Genomic DNA, 18,264 nt, shown 5'->3' on the forward strand with positions numbered 1-18,264 from the left:
GCAGGAAGAGAATGTACAACGTGTTTTTCGTTTGTTCCCTTTGGCGCAACAGGTTTGAATGATTGGATCGTTGGGTATTCATTCAAATTACAATGAGGATGTTTCTATTCAGGATTGGATCCTCTACTTTATCAGTTGTTTTTAAGCTCGTACGGGCAATTAAGAGATAGGTTGCCTTATTTTCTTAGCAATATGTGGGCTCTTTGGGTATCAAGGAATCACAAAGTTTTCCAAGGCTAGACAGGGACAACAATCTGTTTGGATAACTGTTCAAGAATCCATGCAACATTACCAGGCTTTCATTAAAGTCAAGAATACGAATTCGACTTCCTTGAACTCAATACGAGACGGAAGTACCTATCCTCCAAGGTTCCTAAGGGTGAACATTGGTAGAATTCATGATGTCTATACTTCATTTCGACTTCAAATAGATGCTGCTTGGGTGAAGAAAAGCTTCACAGCTGGAATGGGGTGGTACCTGTCAACAGAGGCAGGGTTGGTTGATAGTACAACAGAGGGAAACTCTTGGGGAATGTAAAACTCTGCTGCACACGCAGAGGCATTTGCATGTTTATATAGAATGGGTTGGGATTTGGCAAGGTCTACCGACTCAACCTCAATACTTACGGACTCTTCAGTCTTGATTTCAAACTTGCAACATAACATAAATAGTTGTCCGACATTAGCCAACAATGGACTTTGGCTAATATTCAACGAAAAAGGAAATGTTTCAAAGTTTGCGTCATCTACAAGGTGGCTCGTGATCAAGTTCAATGGGCCCGTGATCTAGCAAAAGCAGCAACGCTTCTGGAAATCCTTCAACAACACTATCCTTTAGAACCAAATTAGTTTTCTTTAATATCTTTTTCTTTTTACATTTCTGTTTAGTTTCCTTGTATTTTTAGCCAATGTCAAAAAAAATATTGTGGTATGCAGATCTACCGTATTATTGTAGATGTCGTAAGGCTGATTATTAATGATATTGTTTTTCCCCGTGCAAAAAAATGATGTCACCATTATGAAAATTTTGTTATAACATGTTAAACTAGTATCATATGCACGCGATGCGTGCGACATGTTCCCCATGTTGCCTTAGATTTTCTAACTTTATTATTTCTGTTAACTACGGAGTATAGGACACCTTAGTCTATTGAGTAGATGCAATATGGACACCTTAGTCTTATTGAGTCACTGCAATTATGGCTAGTCTTATTAGCGACGTCCTAGAAAGGATGTTATGGCTAGAAGAAATTAGCCGCGCCTACGCACTCAATGTAGGGAATAAAAATATTAAAATGGTTATAAGTTGTAATTAGTTCAAATTGGGTTTGTTTCATATTTAAATCAATATTAAGAGTATGCTAGTTTAATTTCGGCATGTTATGTAGATCGAGATCGGACCAATTGATATGGCAATGTTGACTTTTATCATGAGTATCAGAGTATATAATTGCTTTTTCTTAATTTGAGCATTTCCCATTGATTATTTGTAACCATAAAATGCATATCCCTCGAGTTTTGGCTAATCTTTATTCCCGTGATTAATCAACGTAAATTTGTGTAGTTATCTTCTTTGTGTATAATTATTTCACGTAGAGTAGAAAATAGAATATTATTTAATTATCACTTTCCGAATTTAAGATAGTTTTCCCAATTACTATTCATTTTGCATTAAGACGATTCAACTAATTAGCTATTCTTTACTTTATTTTTTTAATTAATTCAATTCAATCTTGCATTAAGAAAATAAAGTTTATTCTTGATTCTTTCCCTAATTTTGGTAATTGTAACAAAGAAAATTTTAGGTTGTTATTGCAGTCAAATCAGCTATACAGTAGTTTTTATGGGTCCACTAAGAAGGTTTTGTGCTTTGGGCATTTGTTATTAAAAATCAGCTTTGTTATTGTATTAAATTGTAAAGTGCGAAGGGTATTTTAGTCTTTTACATAGGAGACGTCAATAGTTAGATTACCTAAATGTCCCTCACCTCTTCCCTTATATAATAGAGATTTATTTTAACGAAAAATATCACTATTATACTTTTACTATATTTCATACGAAGTACTCCTTATAAATTATCATACACGTATCACATGCATAAACAATACTCCGTAGTATCATTGGGTGGAGCCCTGGACTCGGGAGTGCATGTAATAATTTTGACAAAATCACACAATACTAGAGACCTCAACCAGAATCTTTTGGAGTATTTGCAGGGTAAAGTTTGCCATTGCATTGACCTCACCAAGTCATCATGGATTTGTGGAATCAATAATTTTTTTGTTAATACTTTACTTTTCAGTACAAATCTTTCTTCTCATTTTTGTTTCCCTGCCTAACTAGTCTCTATTTTTATTTTTATGACAACAATGACTTAATTTATTTTAGTACCAATTCAAATCAAAAGATTCTGATTATTGAGAATCTTGATTGATGCTTCATTGTCACTGTCTAAACTATTATTATCACTTGTTTAACAAACAAAAGTTCCCTAGCTACTATAATTACTTTTCTTTTTGGTAAATAAGTAAGATTTTATTAACCAAATCATTAATAGTACAAACAACAAGAAGCAAGCCAAGTACGCAGACAAGGCAAAAACACTAAACACAAAAAACAGCTAGAAAGAAGCCTTAATAAGCTAGCAATAGTCTTGCTAAGTTTCTGAATATGAAAGCATCTAGCATAAACAATCAACTGAATCTGCTTCACAACATCTCTGTAGTCTTGCTGTCTCTATTATTACTATTATTGAGTATTGTATTTGTTTCCCTTTGTCTAACTATTCCCTAGCTACATACCATCTCCGCTTCGAAATAATAGGAACACTTTGACTTTGGCCACTATTTATAAATTTTAATTTGACTGTTATTTGTGATTGAGGGGTAACAAAAAATATAGTCATGTGGGGTCTTGTTTAATTCGTCTCAATATGTTCTTTCGAAATATCAACTTTTTATAATTTTTACGAATACAAAATTAGAAATATTAATGTCTAAATATTTACATTGGCAAGCGTGAACAGGTAGACCTTCTCCATTATTTCGAAACGGATGGAGTATTTTTTTAAAGAATTATATTAGTATATAGATATTTCCGGCCGCATTCCATAGAAGTTACATTTTCCTTTGGTAATTTGGACATTAAAATATTACATCAAAGTTTCCCACTCCCCCTTTATTTTTTATTTATCTATATTCCATACTCCCTATAGATACTCACATCATCTTTTTTTACAATAAATTATTCAACCACTACCAAATATTTACAATTAATAATTAGCACATCCACCACTTGCATCTTTATTATTAGAAAATCTACCCACATTCCTTAATTTGTTTGACGTTCAACATGTAACTCTTATAAAATTTTGGAATGAGTATACAATGAGTGAATTATACCATTATACTATTACTAAGTATTCCATCTGTCTCTAAAAGATTGCTCAATTTTTGGGTCAAACTTTGAAAACTTTGACCATGTATTCTTATTACCCTATAAGAAATAATATAGTCATGTAGGGTCTAGTTAGATTCGATCAATCTTTTATAATTTTACGCGTGTACAATTATAGATATTTATGTTAAGCCGTGTCTTGGAGACCGTAAAAAGTCAAATGGGGAAATCTTTAGGGACGGAAGGAGTATGCAATAATCCGAGGTTTTGTTTGTCAACATTAACTGGAATGGGGCTGAAACTGATAATTTAGCAGAAACTGATAAGGTAATAGGTGAACATAATTATTTAAAGGTGGTGTACACTAAATATTGTACATCAGTGTAAAAGTTAGGTCAAAATGTTTAAAAATTTCCCTCATATAATGTAAAAGTTATTTATCTATTTTTAGCGATAAATTTTTTGCTTAAATAAAAATTATCCCTTCAAAAACACTAATAATGTATAAAAGTAAATATGTAACCCTTTAAATTATTTTTCCACAAAAAATATAAAGGTAAATCAAAACGAGTTAAAAGCTGTCAAAAAGTGGGTAAAAATGTCTCCGATGTACAATAAATTTGTTATACACCTAGTCCGTGCAAGAACTTTTGACAGTTGGAACAATCTATCTATTACTCCCTCCGTCCCAGAATACTCGACCCGGTTTGACCGGCACAGAGTTTAAGGGACTTGAATTGACTTATTTAATTTAATAGGTAGTAGTTGATAGTGGGGTATTATTTTAATGTAGTTAGTGGGAAATGTGTAAAGGGGTGGGGTTGGGGGAGAGTAGGGGTTGAATTTTTAATTATTTTTTGTATGGAGTAGGGGGTAGGTGGATTAATAGGGGTGGAGTGAGAAATAATATAATATTGTTAGAATATTTCCATTTTTAGAAACAGGTCAAGTATTAAGGGACGGCTCGATAAGGAAAACAGGTCAAGTATTCCGGTACGGAGGGAGTACATTATACTAAAACAGACAGGAATGACACATGTCACTTTCTGGTGTAAAATTTTCCCGCCAAAACTCATTTCCTAAAAAAACATATCTACTTTATTCTTTTTTATTTTCTCTCCCTTTGTATAAATGTTTATATATGGAAAAAATTATAGGATTATGAAATATGACATTATTAGAAAATTTATTAATATTTTAGTCAGATCGTCATATCAATAATAGAAAATATTCTTACCCAATACTTTGTTCAAATTAGCATATTAACACTACAAGAAATTGTACTATTAACGACGGGAAATCCCGTCGCAAAAGGCCATTAATCGTTGATTTAACGACGGGATTTCCTGTTGGGAACCCGTCATAAAAGGGGGCCGTCGTTAATAGAAAATCCCGTCGTAAATTCGTCGTAAACCCGTCGTAAAAGACATTTGCGACGGTTATTCCCGTCATTGTTTGGTTGTTAGCCCCGTCGCAAAAGGTTTTTGCGACGGGATTTTTGACCCGTCGTAATTAGGTTGTCGTTAAAGATACAAATTTTTGTAGTGTAAGCAATATTTTGGTAAAATCATCATATTAAAAATATAAAATATATAATATATAGTAGAGCGGAAATTGTATGTTATATGATAAAATGAGTACGTTCAAGATTTATTAATTACGCAATAGATGCAAGAGATAAATATTTCAGTTAAATATTCAATAAAAAGATAGTCAAATAATAATTTTCAAATACCCGTGCATGCACGGGACCTAATTTAGTAAGATGTTAAAGTTGACAAGGTATCTGATTGATTGGATGAGTTGTTTTGTAGATTTTTTTTAGGAAATTTTGTGCAACACTACCTTTAAGTTTGGACGTTTTGTGAATTACTACCTTATAAAAAAGTTTTTTAATTTTGCTACCTTATAAGTTTGTTTAGTTTGAGTAACACTACCTTGTAACAGTTTCTGTCAAATTCCTCCGTTTGTGGGCCCCACCTCCAACGTTTCCCTCCATTTGCTTTCCCACCAACTTCTATCTTCTCCTTTCTCTTTCCTCTGTCATTTTTCTTTTCCTCTGCTTCACATTTATTCTTCTCTCCTTCAATCTCAACCACAAACCCTAAAGCCATAATTGATGATGCTACACTTCTGAATCTTCTTCAAGTCAAGAGATTCTTCTCTTTATTACGCGCAGTGGTCCAAAAGAAGATCTTGGAAAGATGAAAACGACAGGAAGTGGTCCAAAGGATAAGGGAAAGGGGATAATGCCAACGAACCGACAAGGTGGATCCCAAATCAGGTATTAAACAGTTAAAACAATGCGATTTTAGTAGTTTAATGTGATATTATTGGTTAATTAGTTGTTTAATTAGGAATCCCTAATTTTTTAATTGCACTGTGAAATTTTGAATCAAGAACCCTAATTTTTTATTGTCATTGAAATCCACGAATTCATTGTTTAATGTTGTTGGAAACCTTAATATGATTGTTTAAATGATTGTTTAATGTGAATAATGATTAATTGATTGTTTAATTGAAAAACCCCTAATTTTTTAATGTCTAGGGTTTCTGGATTGGGTTTCTGGATTAGTGTTGTGAAATAATTGTTTATTATTGGAAAAATTAGATTAGTATAACTGATTAGTTTATTAGTTTACAGTGATTACATGTGGTTACTTTTTTGTTCGTGTTGTGTAACCAAGTCGAACACTTGGACACGTACCCGAGTTGGGACTTGGACATGTACTCGATTTGGGATTTTTTAAATTTTTTGTAATCACTGTTGATTTGCAGTTAATTTTTTGTGGTAATTAAAATTGTAGGAATGAGCAGTTGGGTTACATTGATCTTGCAATATGGATGGGGGGAAAGTTTGTTTTCAATAAGGGGGAAACTGATTATGTTGGTGGGAAGTTGTATACTAGATTGACAGTGTGGTTGCATGAGTTAACTGTTTTTAGTTTGAGGGAGCTTGTAATGAAAGGGATGAGTGGAACTATAGGGAGGATTATTGAGAATTTCAGTGTATGGTTTAGGCTACATGGGATGAATTTGACTAAGGGTAGGAAGATTATACACACTCATGATGATATAGGGAGGTTATTGGAGACAAAAGATGGGTCTAACAGGGTGATTTTGTACATTATTGAGGAATCCAAACCAGCTTTTATTGGCCCATCTGTTACCTACCAAACTGCCAACTTTAAACCACCAAGACCACTGAAACAAGCTACACAAAGCAATCCTTCTGGGCCACAAAGAACACTGACCCAGCCCATTACAACCAAACCTGCTGGCCCATCAACAGTGACCCTAAAACAAGTGAAAATGGAACCACTTCAGTCAAAGTTTTCCCTAGTTAGGAGAAGCCCAAGGCTTGGTTTTGATCCTGATGTGATTTACATGGGAAAGGGTACAGGGCCAAGTGAGAATCCATCCACTGTAAAAGAACCCAACAAAACCCAATTAAAAAAGCCAATTGCTTCAGCCACTGTCAAAGCAAGTGTTCCTAAACCTATTCCCTCAAATATATCTTCAGTTGATCCTCACACTCCAAGTACAGAACCAACAGAAATCCCTCCTCATACCACCACCACTCCCACAAAACCTTCAAAAACACCTCTGCCTGCAAACCCACCTCTTCTTAGTCCAGATTTGAAGACCTCTACCCCTAGGAGAAAGAGTGTAGCACAGAAGGGGAAAAAGGTCAAAGGAAAAGCAGGAAAAGTAGGGAAGAAAAAGGGGAAAGGAAAGAAAAAGGATCCTGGGGACTGTTTATTTGAAAATGATGAGTTTGGTGATTGGTCTGAAAGTGATTCAGACTTTTCAGATTTAGATGTGGAGTTTGAACCAGGGGAAGAGGACAGAAAACAACTAGAGGAGGATGAGTTGTTCTGTGAGCCATTGTCTACTGTGTTGAGGGGAAATAAGAGGGTAGATAAGGTTGCAGCACCTGAGGTGGAAGAACAAGTGGATCTAGCACCTGAGGTGGAAGAACAAGTGGATCTAGAACATGAGGTGGATTATGATTCAGAGGAGCTTAGAAGTCTTTGTGGTTCAGATGATGAAGTAGATCCATATCCTACCTTTAATCCAGAGTCAGACTTCAAGAAAAAGATTGTGCTCAGTTTGGGTTTAAAGTTCCCGAGTGTTCATGCTGTTAGGAAAGCGATAAGGTATCATTCGATCGAGAACCACTACGATTACTACCTTCTTCATAATGGAAGGAAGAGGGTGAGTGTGTATTGTAGGTATAGATGTAGTTGTCCATGGGATAAAAAGCATGCAAAGCTTGTAAAGTGTGTGTGTGATGATCCACATAAGTGTAGGTTTAAGATTCATGTGAAGAAACTAAGGATGGAAGAAACGTTTCAGATCAAGTCTTTAAGGTTAAAGCATACTTGTGGTGTGGTTCATTCAAGTTCTAAAATCACATCGGAGTGGTTAGCTGAGAAGTATTTGGAGGAGTGGAGGTCAGAACCATATTGGAGGCTTGTTAAGTTTAGGGAAAGGGTTTACAAGGAAACGGGGCTACATATTGGATACTACAAGTCATGGTTTGCTAGGGCTAGAGCCAAATTGATTCTGTATGGGGATGCTGCAGATGAGTATGCTGCTGTGTATGACTATGGGTATGCAATTCTTCAATACAATCCTGGTTCTTCAGCCTATGTACAATGCCAGATCAGAGAGACAACCCCACTCCGTTCTTTCAAAGATTGTACGTCTGTTTTGAGGCTCTCAAAGTGGGTTTTAAGAATGGATGTAGGCCCCTGATTGGAGTAGATGGTTGTCACCTTAAAGGGGCTCATCCAGGAATGATCTTAGTGGCTGTGAGCAAAGATGGAAATAACAATATTTTTCCCGTAGCTTGGGCAGTGGTGGAAGTTGAGAATGCTGACAGTTGGACATGGTTTCTTGATTTGCTGATGAAGGACATAGGACACCATGACGGAGAAGGATTGACTCTTATGTCTGATAGGCAAAAGGTAATATAGTTTTATTCTTTTGTTCAATGAGGTACAGTTTCTGGATGGTTTACTAACCTTGTGTTTCTGTTTATTGTTTCAATTCAGGGACTATTGGATGCTATATCTGTTGTGAGTTCAAAAGCCGAGGTCAGATTTTGTGCTAGACACATATGGGCTAACTTCAAGAATAAATTCAGTGGCACAGCCTATAAGGACCTGTTTTGGGCAGCAGCAAGATCAACAACTAAGGTTTGCTATTCTTCAACTTGGTTGCATTTAGGCTTTCATGTTAGAAATGGACTCGTATTCTTAGATTTAGTTGCATTTAGGCTTTCATGTTAGAAATCGACTCGTATTCTTAGATTTATTTGCATTTAGGCTTTCATGTTAGAAATCTACTCGTATTCTTAGATTTGGCGGCACTTGTGATTTTATTTTAGAAATCGACTCGTATTCTTAAATTTGGTTGCACTTGTGATTTTATTTTAAAAGCATGTGTGTTTAGGGTAGAAAAGTAAAGCATGCTTCTTGGACACGTTCCCGAATCGTGACTTGGACACGTACCCGAGTCGGGACTTAATCGCACTAAATGTATAAATGTATAGCATTTGTTATTGTTTGTTGATGTCATCCTTGTTTTTGTTTGTTACATGTATAGCATTGGCATGATTCTTACATGGCTGAAATCAAAGAGCTAAACGAGGATGCATATAACTACTTGAGTGACATACCTCCTGTTCATTGGTGTAGACATGCATTTGGATCGAATTCTAGGTCTAACATGTTGCTCAACAACCTTTGTGAGACATTTAATGCTGTGATAAGGGAAGCTAGGGATAAACCAATAATAACCTGCCTAGATTGGATTAGGAGGTACGTAATGAGAAGGAATGCTGAGAAGTGGGAGGGTATTCAAAAGTATGAGGGGAGGTTTATGCCATTTGTTGAGAAGGTTTTAGCTTGGGTTTATGAAGCATCTTTGAATTGTATAGTCTGTCCTTCTAGATTAGATGAGTGGGAGGTGGAAACTGCTTTTGATAGGCATGTGGTAGATTTGAAGGAGTTGACATGCACATGCTTTAGGTGGGAGTTAACGGGAATACCATGTCCACATGCTTATGCATGTATTGTGAAGAAGAGGTGGAGGCCTGAAGATTTTGTTCATGAGTGTTACTCAAAGGCCAAATACTTAGCAACTTACTCGCCTCATATCAAGCCAATGCCCGGGATGAAGCAGTGGAAGAAAACAGATTTGCCTCGACCTTTGCCTCCACTGTTAAGGAAAATGCCAGGAAGGCCTAAGTCACATAAGAGAAAGAAAGAAGCAGGTGAGGATGCTGAGGAGAGGTTTGTGAAGCGAGGGAAAAAGCCGAATAACTGCTCAAACTGTAAACAACCAGGCCACAACAAGAGAAAGTGCAATAATCCACCTGGTGTTATTCAGCCCAAGGAACCAGGGAGGGATCCCTCCAAGAACCCATGGGTTGTTGCTGACAGAAACAAGAGGGCTGCAAGAGTTTTAAGGGTGAGTTTTTGTCATGTATTTACATTGTTTCTGTTGTTTAGAGCTGAATCTGTTTCTGTGTTTCTATTGTCATTAACAATATGTGTTTCTGTTGTGTATGCAGAGGTATAATGCTGAATCAGTCACTCAACCACAGCAACAAAACTCAAGTGCAGCTACCATGCAACAGACATTTAATGCTCCACCTCAATCCAGTCAGACAGGGAGTTATCAACCTCCTCCACTCAGTCAGACCTCAAGTCAGCAACCAGGTCAGACAGCAAGTCAGCATCCAGGTCCATCCAGCCAAACATCAACTCATCAGCCTCAAACATCACTCCCTCCAAAACTCAGACCCAAATTGCAGACAACAAAGAAACCAGTGTGGCATATTTAAGTATTGTTGGTTGTAATTCCTTTGAACAAGTAGTTAAGGTTTCTAATTAGCAACAAGGTTACATTTTGGCAATGACAATTCTAATTAGGTGCAAGGTTTACATTGGAACACTGTGTAAAGATTCATTTGCCCCTTAATTATATTTGACGTTCGAGCTCGGCTCACGCGTGGCTCGTTTCAGTTAAGTGCAGGTTTAACAAGTTGTTGTTCTTGTTGTTCACTTGTTGAATTGTTGTTATGAATATATGATGTTCAGGTGTGGTTCATTTGAGAAAAATTTGTCCTCCATTTAAACTAAGTCAATGGACCAAAGTTGACTCCCGTTGACTTCAAGGACTTTACCTAATTTATAGATTTATCCTCTGTGGTGAATGACAGGTGAAACGAGCACGTATACTAACCAAGTTTTAATCGATACACAATTAAACGGAGCTAATAATCGAACACAAGTTAATGCAAAAAGATATTTTCATAAGCTAGAATTACCATTATTAAATGATTAGAGTCAACTAATGTCAACAACATTACATTACATTACATGAAATCCAATTTCCCGTTCCATTGTCGCGTTTACACTAGAGGAACTTCATTACAAACTTCAACACACAACAAACAACTAATCCTACAACAAACCAAAATACAGAATGGGCAATTTCTTGGCCCTTATCCTTTGTCCCCTTCATTCCAGCCACTCCACCATTGCATATCCTTTCAAGCCTCTCATTGGCAGCAACAAGAAGGGCTTTGTCATCCTCCAACTTCTGCAATTCTGTCATCATGACCCTCAACTCTGTTTTCAGCAATCTCTTCTCCACCACCAGTTCATTCGTCACGACTCTTTGCCACTCCACAACATCAGGATCAACCCAATAAAACCAACCACATCCTTTCCTACCAGTGTGTACATCAGAGAACTTACAAGTCAGGAATTTTCTCCCCGGGTTATCAGTTGTCCACGATGTCAACATCTTGGATGGAATGCCACAATAACATTTTTTGAAGCACAAGGAGACCCACTCGACATCCTGCAACAGTTAAAACAACTAATTATTAGTATTTGATTTCTCAATCAAAAACCCCCAAATTGCAAATAACGATCAAAATTGATATTTTAAACCACGAATACCCACATTTTTAGTCAATTCAAGAACCCAATTTTGCAATGTAGTTGTTTTCACATGACAATTCAAAGGTTTCAAACGCTAAATTTATCAAAAGGATTCGAATTTAATAAAATTGAACAAGAACAAAAACCCTAAATTGAAAAAATAAACCCAGAAATTGAAGAACAAGAACGAATTTAATGCACTCACCTTTAGGTTACTCGATTCCTCAACCAAATTGCGAATCTTGCTTTGAGAAAAAAATTACCCAGATTTCTTGATGTTTTTCCGAAAAATTGGTTGAATGTGGTTGATAAAACTTTACAGGAAGTTTAAATAAGGGGGAAAGGGAGTTAAGCAGTTGAATATAGCCGTTGGAGGTGGGGCCCACAAACGGAGGAATTTGACAGAAACTGTTACAAGGTAGTGTTACTCAAACTAAACAAACTTATAAGGTAGCAAAATTAAAAAACTTTTTTATAAGGTAGTAATTCACAAAACGTCCAAACTTAAAGGTAGTGTTGCACAAAATTTCCTTTTTTTTATAACTAGTTTTTTTTTGGTAGAATTAATTGCTTAAAATGCTGAAATTTTAAAAAATTATTTTAATAATGTACGTGAACTATTATTTGTCTGAAGATTGGGGTTTTATTCTACTCCCTCATAGAGTGTTTTTTTTTTTTTTTTGGCTAATGTACATGATCGCATATTCAATGGATATCGAGAAATTAGTTCCTTGATAGAGAATTACGTGAGATCACTTAAGATATCAATTTTTTTAGCAATTATATAAATCAGATGGAAAACACCCTCGTAACTACAACACATCGTTAGATTGTCTCTCCAAACGACTGTATATTCCAGCAATATGTGAGAGAAATATCAGTACAATATCTGCTCAATGAACGTATTTCCAATGAAGATAATTTTTATTTGATTTGACTAACTATGTACTACATTTGTTAAATTCTTTTTTTTAGATGTCTCGTTGCTTTTTATTAATGAATGGGTTTTACTATTAAAATAATGTTACAAGAAAATTATAGATACAAAATCGTAAATTTGACTTCTAATCTCCCAAAAAACGAAGTGTATATATCACTACTACATTTTTGAACTAATGCAACGGTAGAATAGGGGCTAATGCGACGGTAAAGTGAGAATCGTTGCAATAGAGAGAGCTAATGCGACGGTGCCTTGTATAATATTTTAGAAATTGGAGCTAATGCGACGGTGCATCCAAGCCGTTGCATTAGAGGGTCAAATACAACGCATATTAGGCTAATGCAACGGTGAGCCAATTACTAATTTCGCGCCTACGTATACTTTATTCCCTCCCATTACTTTTCCCAAATTTTCAAAACCGCGCCCTTGCAATTTTACGTTAAAAAAAAAAGAAAATAGAAATAAAAAAAACACGCAAAAACACTTTACGTGGAACATTCCAATTTTTTTGGAGAGAGACTGAGAGAAAGAAAAACGTAGCTAGGGTTCATCAAAATTTTGGGCAAAGTCTAACAAATTGGTCTGCAATTCGCAATTAGGGCTCGAGCGTATCTCGAATTTCTTGCAATTCTCTGCGAAATTCTTTACGAAGTTCTCTGCGAAATTCATCAAGTGGGAGGATTGAATTGGGGCTTTCCATTAATAATTCGAACAAGTTAAGGAGGAGAAATTCTACTTCAACCATTTGCTACTATTCACGGTACGTAATCGATTCACAATTCAGGTTTATGTATTAATAGAATGAATTTTGGATAGTTTTGTGAGGGTTTGTTCTATTTTTTCCCTTGTCTGGTAAGCATAATTCAGGGTTTAATTTGTTCTGTTTTTTCGCTTTTCTGGTAAGCATAATTCAGGGTAAGCATAATTCAGGGAGTTTGTGGATGTATTTTTGAAGAATTGGGTTATTGAAAATTGTTACTGTTTTGTTATCACGACTGAGTTTTTTATAAAGGTTGCTGCTTTACTGGAAGATTGATTTGCAGATGAATTGGATTGATGTGCTTAATCTTTTATACAAGTATGTGAAATATTTGGGTTTCTGTTTTGTTTTGGTTATTGTTATTGACTTATTGTATATGTTAATATATTGTTAAAGCATCGTGGCTCGATTTCGATTACATTGTCTTGTTGGGTAAAGATGGGAAATAAGGGGAAGAAGAAATAGTAGTGTGGCTGAGTGTAGTTCAATGACAGTGTGTCAGTTTCATCTATTGTCAATGGATATTCGAGGTTATTGAATTCCCAATTCGCATAGTTTGTATGATGTATGGCTGTGTGTTCATAGTTTGTATGATGTATGGCTGTGTGTCAGTTTGGATAAGTCTGGATTCCAAATGCATCAGTTCTAGGACTAATTGCTAGTGTTGCCGAATGCATGAAGTGTGGTGGAATGGGAATTGAACAAGAATAGAATACTTGATTGGATTAGTTTGGCTTCTTGTGTAGTATGTTATGAGGGTAGGTTTGCACTAATAGTTGGCCGTAATGTTAGTTGATTTGATGAACTGGAATCTTGAAGAGAATTTTTTTGGGGAAATTTTCCAGAACACACCCATTCACTTTACTCAAGCCCTGGTTATTTATAGTTCTGTTTGGGAGTTGATTCTTTCAGGAGATTGCATTGGGTTGCCTCTTTCTCTCTCGGATTGATTGTTGAAAGTAAATTAGACACTTTATTGAGAAGTCACAAAAAAACTACAAGCTCTTTATTACTGTATCTCGGTACCGATATTTTGCCAAATGAATCTAGGATGACTAGAAAGTTTACAAAGAATACCGAGTACTATTCAGCATTTGAGTCATCTCTATGGCTTGCTGGAATTAGATCATCCACAAGATATGAGATGAGTAAGATGACATAGAGCTTCGTGGTTTGCTAGTTATAAAACACATGGATAGGTACAAGAACAGAACAGGGAATGAACCCGGCACTTCTGCGCATGATAGTCGAGTCAACTTCCCACAAATACTCAACTGCAAAAAATCAGATTCCAGAGACAAAATATCATCCGTCTGCTACACAAGGAAACTGACCTCACTAAAAAAACATTTAGCCATTTTAAAATGTGCATCTAATAAGTTTGTTTTTAATTCAGGCATATTATTGGTATGAATATGGAGACGTGAATGATTCAGTTGTACTTTTAGGGTAGACGTAAATGATTAATACTAGTATACTACACAACAGAGTTAAGTTTGTGTGCTATAACCCAACTACAGTTTCAGATTCAAGAGTGAATTCGGAGTTCTAATATAGCTTCTCTCTCATTAATTTGAGATTTAGAGTTAACCCAATCATCTAAAACCAGTTTACAAAGAAAGTTTACAAAGAATACCGTTACCGATATTTTTACAAAGAATCTAGGATGTCTTGTTGGGTATGCTGTTGGTTTGTTGTACTGTTGTTTTGTTCATCAATAGGTTGAGTTAGTATATGATATTTTCTGCAAAGTCTTAATTGAATATTCTAGGTTGAGTTAGTATGTCATATTTTCTGAGTCTATTTATTGGAAATCCTACATTTTTTTTGATGATTTGGTGAATGACTTTTAGTTGCGTCAAAATTGAACTTTTGGGTGTTTTTCCTAAGCATTTTGTTTTTCTTTAACGTTAATGAAATAAGATAGGTGTATTATCTAGTTAAACGAAGTTAGGTAGCTAATTTATCTTTCTATTCTTTTCTTTAATTGAATTTGATTGATGGTTACCATAATTCTTTTTCTTGTGCTTTTTATTAGAGTAAACACACTTAATTATTACCTTGAGGAAATAGATAATGGAACTAAGGAGTGGTGGATGGCTGCCAAATGGAGTGAAGAATATGAACGAGGAATAAACGAATATATTAAAAGGGCCTTTTCTATCAAGTCCGAAGGAAACCAAATTTGTTGTCCATGTGGTAGTTGTCATTATCGTTATTGGCGTCATGAAAATGTTGTGAGAGATCACCTAACTTGCAATGGTTTTGTGCCAAGAGCGGACAAGTTGTCAGAATTAGGGATCCACTTCGAAAGAGAAATACCTACTTTGGATGCTGATGAATTGTCGAACCGAGATGATTTGGATGATGATCTAGTAGGGTTGTTACATGATGCACGTGATGCTTTTAGAGAGGGGCCGAATGATGAGGCAAAAAAGTTTTTCCAGTTACTTGAAGGAGGTCAGGAGGAATTGTATCCCGGGTGCAAGACGCATTCAAAACTTTCCTTTATGATCAGACTACTTATTATAAAGTGTGATCATAAGTTGACCAATGGTGCGTATGCTGATATAGCAGACCTTGTAAGGGAGGCGTTCCCTGATGCAAAATTGCCCAAGTCTTTTAATGAAGCGAAGAGTGCTTTAAAGGTGTTGGGGTTGAATTATACTAAGATAGATGCATGCCCCAATGATTGCATGTTGTACTGGGAAGAGCATGCAAATGCCACAAGTTGCCATGTTTGTGATACGCCAAGATGGAAGTCGAATGATACAGAGAACGACACACCACTTGAAAATGGAAAAGTCCATAGGATTCCCAAAAAGATCGTTAGGTACTTTCCAATAAAAAGAAGGTTGCAAAGGCTATTTATGTGCCAAGAGACTGCAAGCAACATGACATGGCATACTAGTGGGCGAGAAAATGATCATCTTTTACATCATCCAGTAGACGGAAAAGCTTAGAAGGAGTTTGATTCTTTGTATCCAAAGTTTGCCGAGGATCCGCGCAATGTGAGGTTGGGTCTAGCTACTGATGGATTTAGTCCATTCAATTCAATGAGCATTGCACATAGTACATGGCCAGTTATATTGATCAATTATAACTTGCCTCCATGGATGATTATGAAGCCAGAGTTTTTGATGTTAGCTTTACTTATCCCTGGCCCTTCTTCCCCCGGTAATGATATTGACATTTATTTGCAGCCACTAATAAAGGATCTAAAGGAATTGTGGGAGTTTAGTTTGGAAACTTATGATTCTTCAAGCAATCAAAGGTTTGACATGCGTACAGCTTTGATGACCACCGTTAGTGATTTTCCGGCTTATGCAATGTTGTCCGGGTGGAGCACAAAAGGATATTTTGCATGCCCTGATTGTCACTATGACACTGATTCTGAGAGATTGGATTTTAGCAAAAAGAATTGTTATAGGGCAACTCGTAGATTTCTTGATCCAGCTCACCCTTGGCGTTATAATAAGAGGAACTTTGACGGAGTGATTGAGGAAAGAAGCGAGCCTATTCCTTTGAAAGGAACCGATGTTGAGTATATGTTGCGTGATTTTCCAAATGAATTTGGAAAGAAGCAAAAGAAAACGAGGGGCGATGAGGATGATCCAGTTCCATGGAGAAAGATATCCATACTTTTTCAGTTGCCATATTGGAAGCATTGTTCCAATCGCCATAATCTCGACGTAATGCATATTGAGAAAAATGTGTTTGATAATGTTCTTGGGACATTATTAGACATACCTGGGAAGACTAGAGATCATGAAAGTGCTCGTCGAGATTTGGTAAAAATGAATATCATGCCGGAGCTTCAACCAAAGTTGGTAGATGGTAGAGAAGTATTCCCAAGATCTCGCTTCTGGATGTCATTGGAACAAAAACGCAAGTTCTGCCGAGTCATAAAAAATGCTAAGTTACCACAAGGCTATGCTTCTAACATTTCTCGATGTGTGCAAGTCGAAGATCGGAAAATCACAGGCTACAAGAGCCATGATGCTCATTTTATGATGAATTACTTGTTCCCTATTGCCGTGAAAACAACATTACCCAAAGACGTTGCTACACCGTTGATAAGACTTTGTGGTTTCTTCAAAGGCATATGGAGTAAAACTATTGATCCTCAACATCTCGACAGACTCCATTCTGAGATAGTTGAAGCACTTTGCATGCTTGAGCGGATTTTCCCACCTGCCTTTTTTGACATAATGGTGCATTTACCTGTACATTTGGTGAAGCAAATTAAGTTGGGCGGACCTGTTAGTTCAAATTGTATGTATGGAATTGAGAGGTATCTTCATGAGTCAAAGTTGGATGTTCGAAACAAGGGTCCTCCAGAAGGCTCAATGGCAGAAGGTTACCAAGCTAAAGAATGTATTGCCTTCATTGCTAGACATTTGAAACGATCAAACATATCCACACATGATGTCAATGAGTGCACTGTCTCACAATCATTTTTACCTAAGATAGGACGTCCTATCAAAGGAAAGGGAAGGACCTCAAAGAAAAAGCATTGTGGACACATGATTGATCGAATGACATGGGCACAAGCACATCATTATGTCTTATTCAACTGCGATTGTGAGGACGTTGAGAGATACATAAAGTAAGATATTAAACCATAACACAATTTTTCTATCCTTGTGTTTTACATATATATTATACAATTGTATATTGTTTGAAATATGTTCTTTTTTTAATCACAGTGAACACAATATGTGTGTAAGCAGTAAACGAAAGAGGAAATGGAATAGTGCACAAGACCATAACAAGGATTTTATTGATTGGTTTAGGGAAAAAGTTGAGTTGGAAGTTGAAGAAGGTCAAGAAATTATCTCGGACCATCTCATATAGTTATCTAAAGGACCTTCTTATGTGGCCAAAAAGCATACAGGTTACTCTGTTAATGGATATAGATTCCATACAATGAAGCGTGATGCAAAGTGTGTAACTCAAAATAGTGGAGTCACTGTCACAGCAATAACACATAGCTTTGCGAGTTCCAAAGATCAAAATCCTGTAGTGGGAGACGTCAATTATTATGGTTCAATCCAAGACATTGTTGAGATATCTTATCATGGTCATTTTAGTGTTGTCTTATTTAAATGTGTGTGGTTTCACTCGAAAAAAGATGATGATGAGCTTATTATGGTTAATACGAATAAGAAAATTTCTGAGGGAGAGCCATTTATCTTAGCATC

General features: G+C 36.1%; 3 protein-coding genes across 3 annotated transcripts; all 3 read left to right on the forward strand.

The window, feature by feature from the left end:
- The first annotated feature begins 5,224 nt into the window (after nucleotides 1–5,224).
- LOC130461547 (uncharacterized) lies at nucleotides 5,225–8,157 on the forward strand. The gene is made up of 2 exons (XM_056829690.1): nucleotides 5,225–5,680; nucleotides 6,204–8,157. The coding sequence occupies exons 1-2, from the start codon at nucleotides 5,601–5,603 to the stop codon at nucleotides 8,155–8,157; spliced, it is 2,034 nt and encodes a 677-aa protein (XP_056685668.1). The 5' UTR covers nucleotides 5,225–5,600.
- Nucleotides 8,077–10,471, forward strand: LOC130461899 (uncharacterized). Its single transcript, XM_056830185.1, has 4 exons — nucleotides 8,077–8,369; nucleotides 8,457–8,600; nucleotides 9,010–9,876; nucleotides 9,980–10,471. The coding sequence occupies exons 1-4, from the start codon at nucleotides 8,199–8,201 to the stop codon at nucleotides 10,250–10,252; spliced, it is 1,455 nt and encodes a 484-aa protein (XP_056686163.1). The 5' UTR covers nucleotides 8,077–8,198; the 3' UTR covers nucleotides 10,253–10,471.
- Nucleotides 10,472–16,116: 5,645 nt separating this feature from the next.
- On the forward strand, nucleotides 16,117–17,917 carry LOC130461548 (uncharacterized). Its single transcript, XM_056829692.1, has 2 exons — nucleotides 16,117–17,669; nucleotides 17,770–17,917. The coding sequence occupies exons 1-2, from the start codon at nucleotides 16,117–16,119 to the stop codon at nucleotides 17,915–17,917; spliced, it is 1,701 nt and encodes a 566-aa protein (XP_056685670.1).
- Nucleotides 17,918–18,264: the final 347 nt, after the last annotated feature.

The sequence above is a fragment of the Spinacia oleracea genome, chromosome 5 (genome assembly GCF_020520425.1).
Source record: "Spinacia oleracea cultivar Varoflay chromosome 5, BTI_SOV_V1, whole genome shotgun sequence".
Taxonomy (NCBI): Eukaryota; Viridiplantae; Streptophyta; class Magnoliopsida; order Caryophyllales; family Amaranthaceae; genus Spinacia; species Spinacia oleracea.

Excerpts from the sequence above, each read along its gene's own strand:
- LOC130461899 (XM_056830185.1), top strand. The coding sequence starts at position 8,199 with ATGATCTTAGTGGCTGTGAGCAAAGATGGAAATAACAATATTTTTCCC. Across the intron at positions 8,601-9,009 it reads CAGCAAGATCAACAACTAAG|CATTGGCATGATTCTTACAT; the intron begins GTTTGCTATTCT and ends TTACATGTATAG. Across the intron at positions 9,877-9,979 it reads GGGCTGCAAGAGTTTTAAGG|AGGTATAATGCTGAATCAGT; the intron begins GTGAGTTTTTGT and ends TTGTGTATGCAG.
- LOC130461547 (XM_056829690.1), top strand. The coding sequence starts at position 5,601 with ATGAAAACGACAGGAAGTGGTCCAAAGGATAAGGGAAAGGGGATAATG. Across the intron at positions 5,681-6,203 it reads CAAGGTGGATCCCAAATCAG|GAATGAGCAGTTGGGTTACA; the intron begins GTATTAAACAGT and ends TTAAAATTGTAG.
- LOC130461548 (XM_056829692.1), top strand. The coding sequence starts at position 16,117 with ATGAGCATTGCACATAGTACATGGCCAGTTATATTGATCAATTATAAC. Across the intron at positions 17,670-17,769 it reads GACGTTGAGAGATACATAAA|TGAACACAATATGTGTGTAA; the intron begins GTAAGATATTAA and ends TTTTAATCACAG.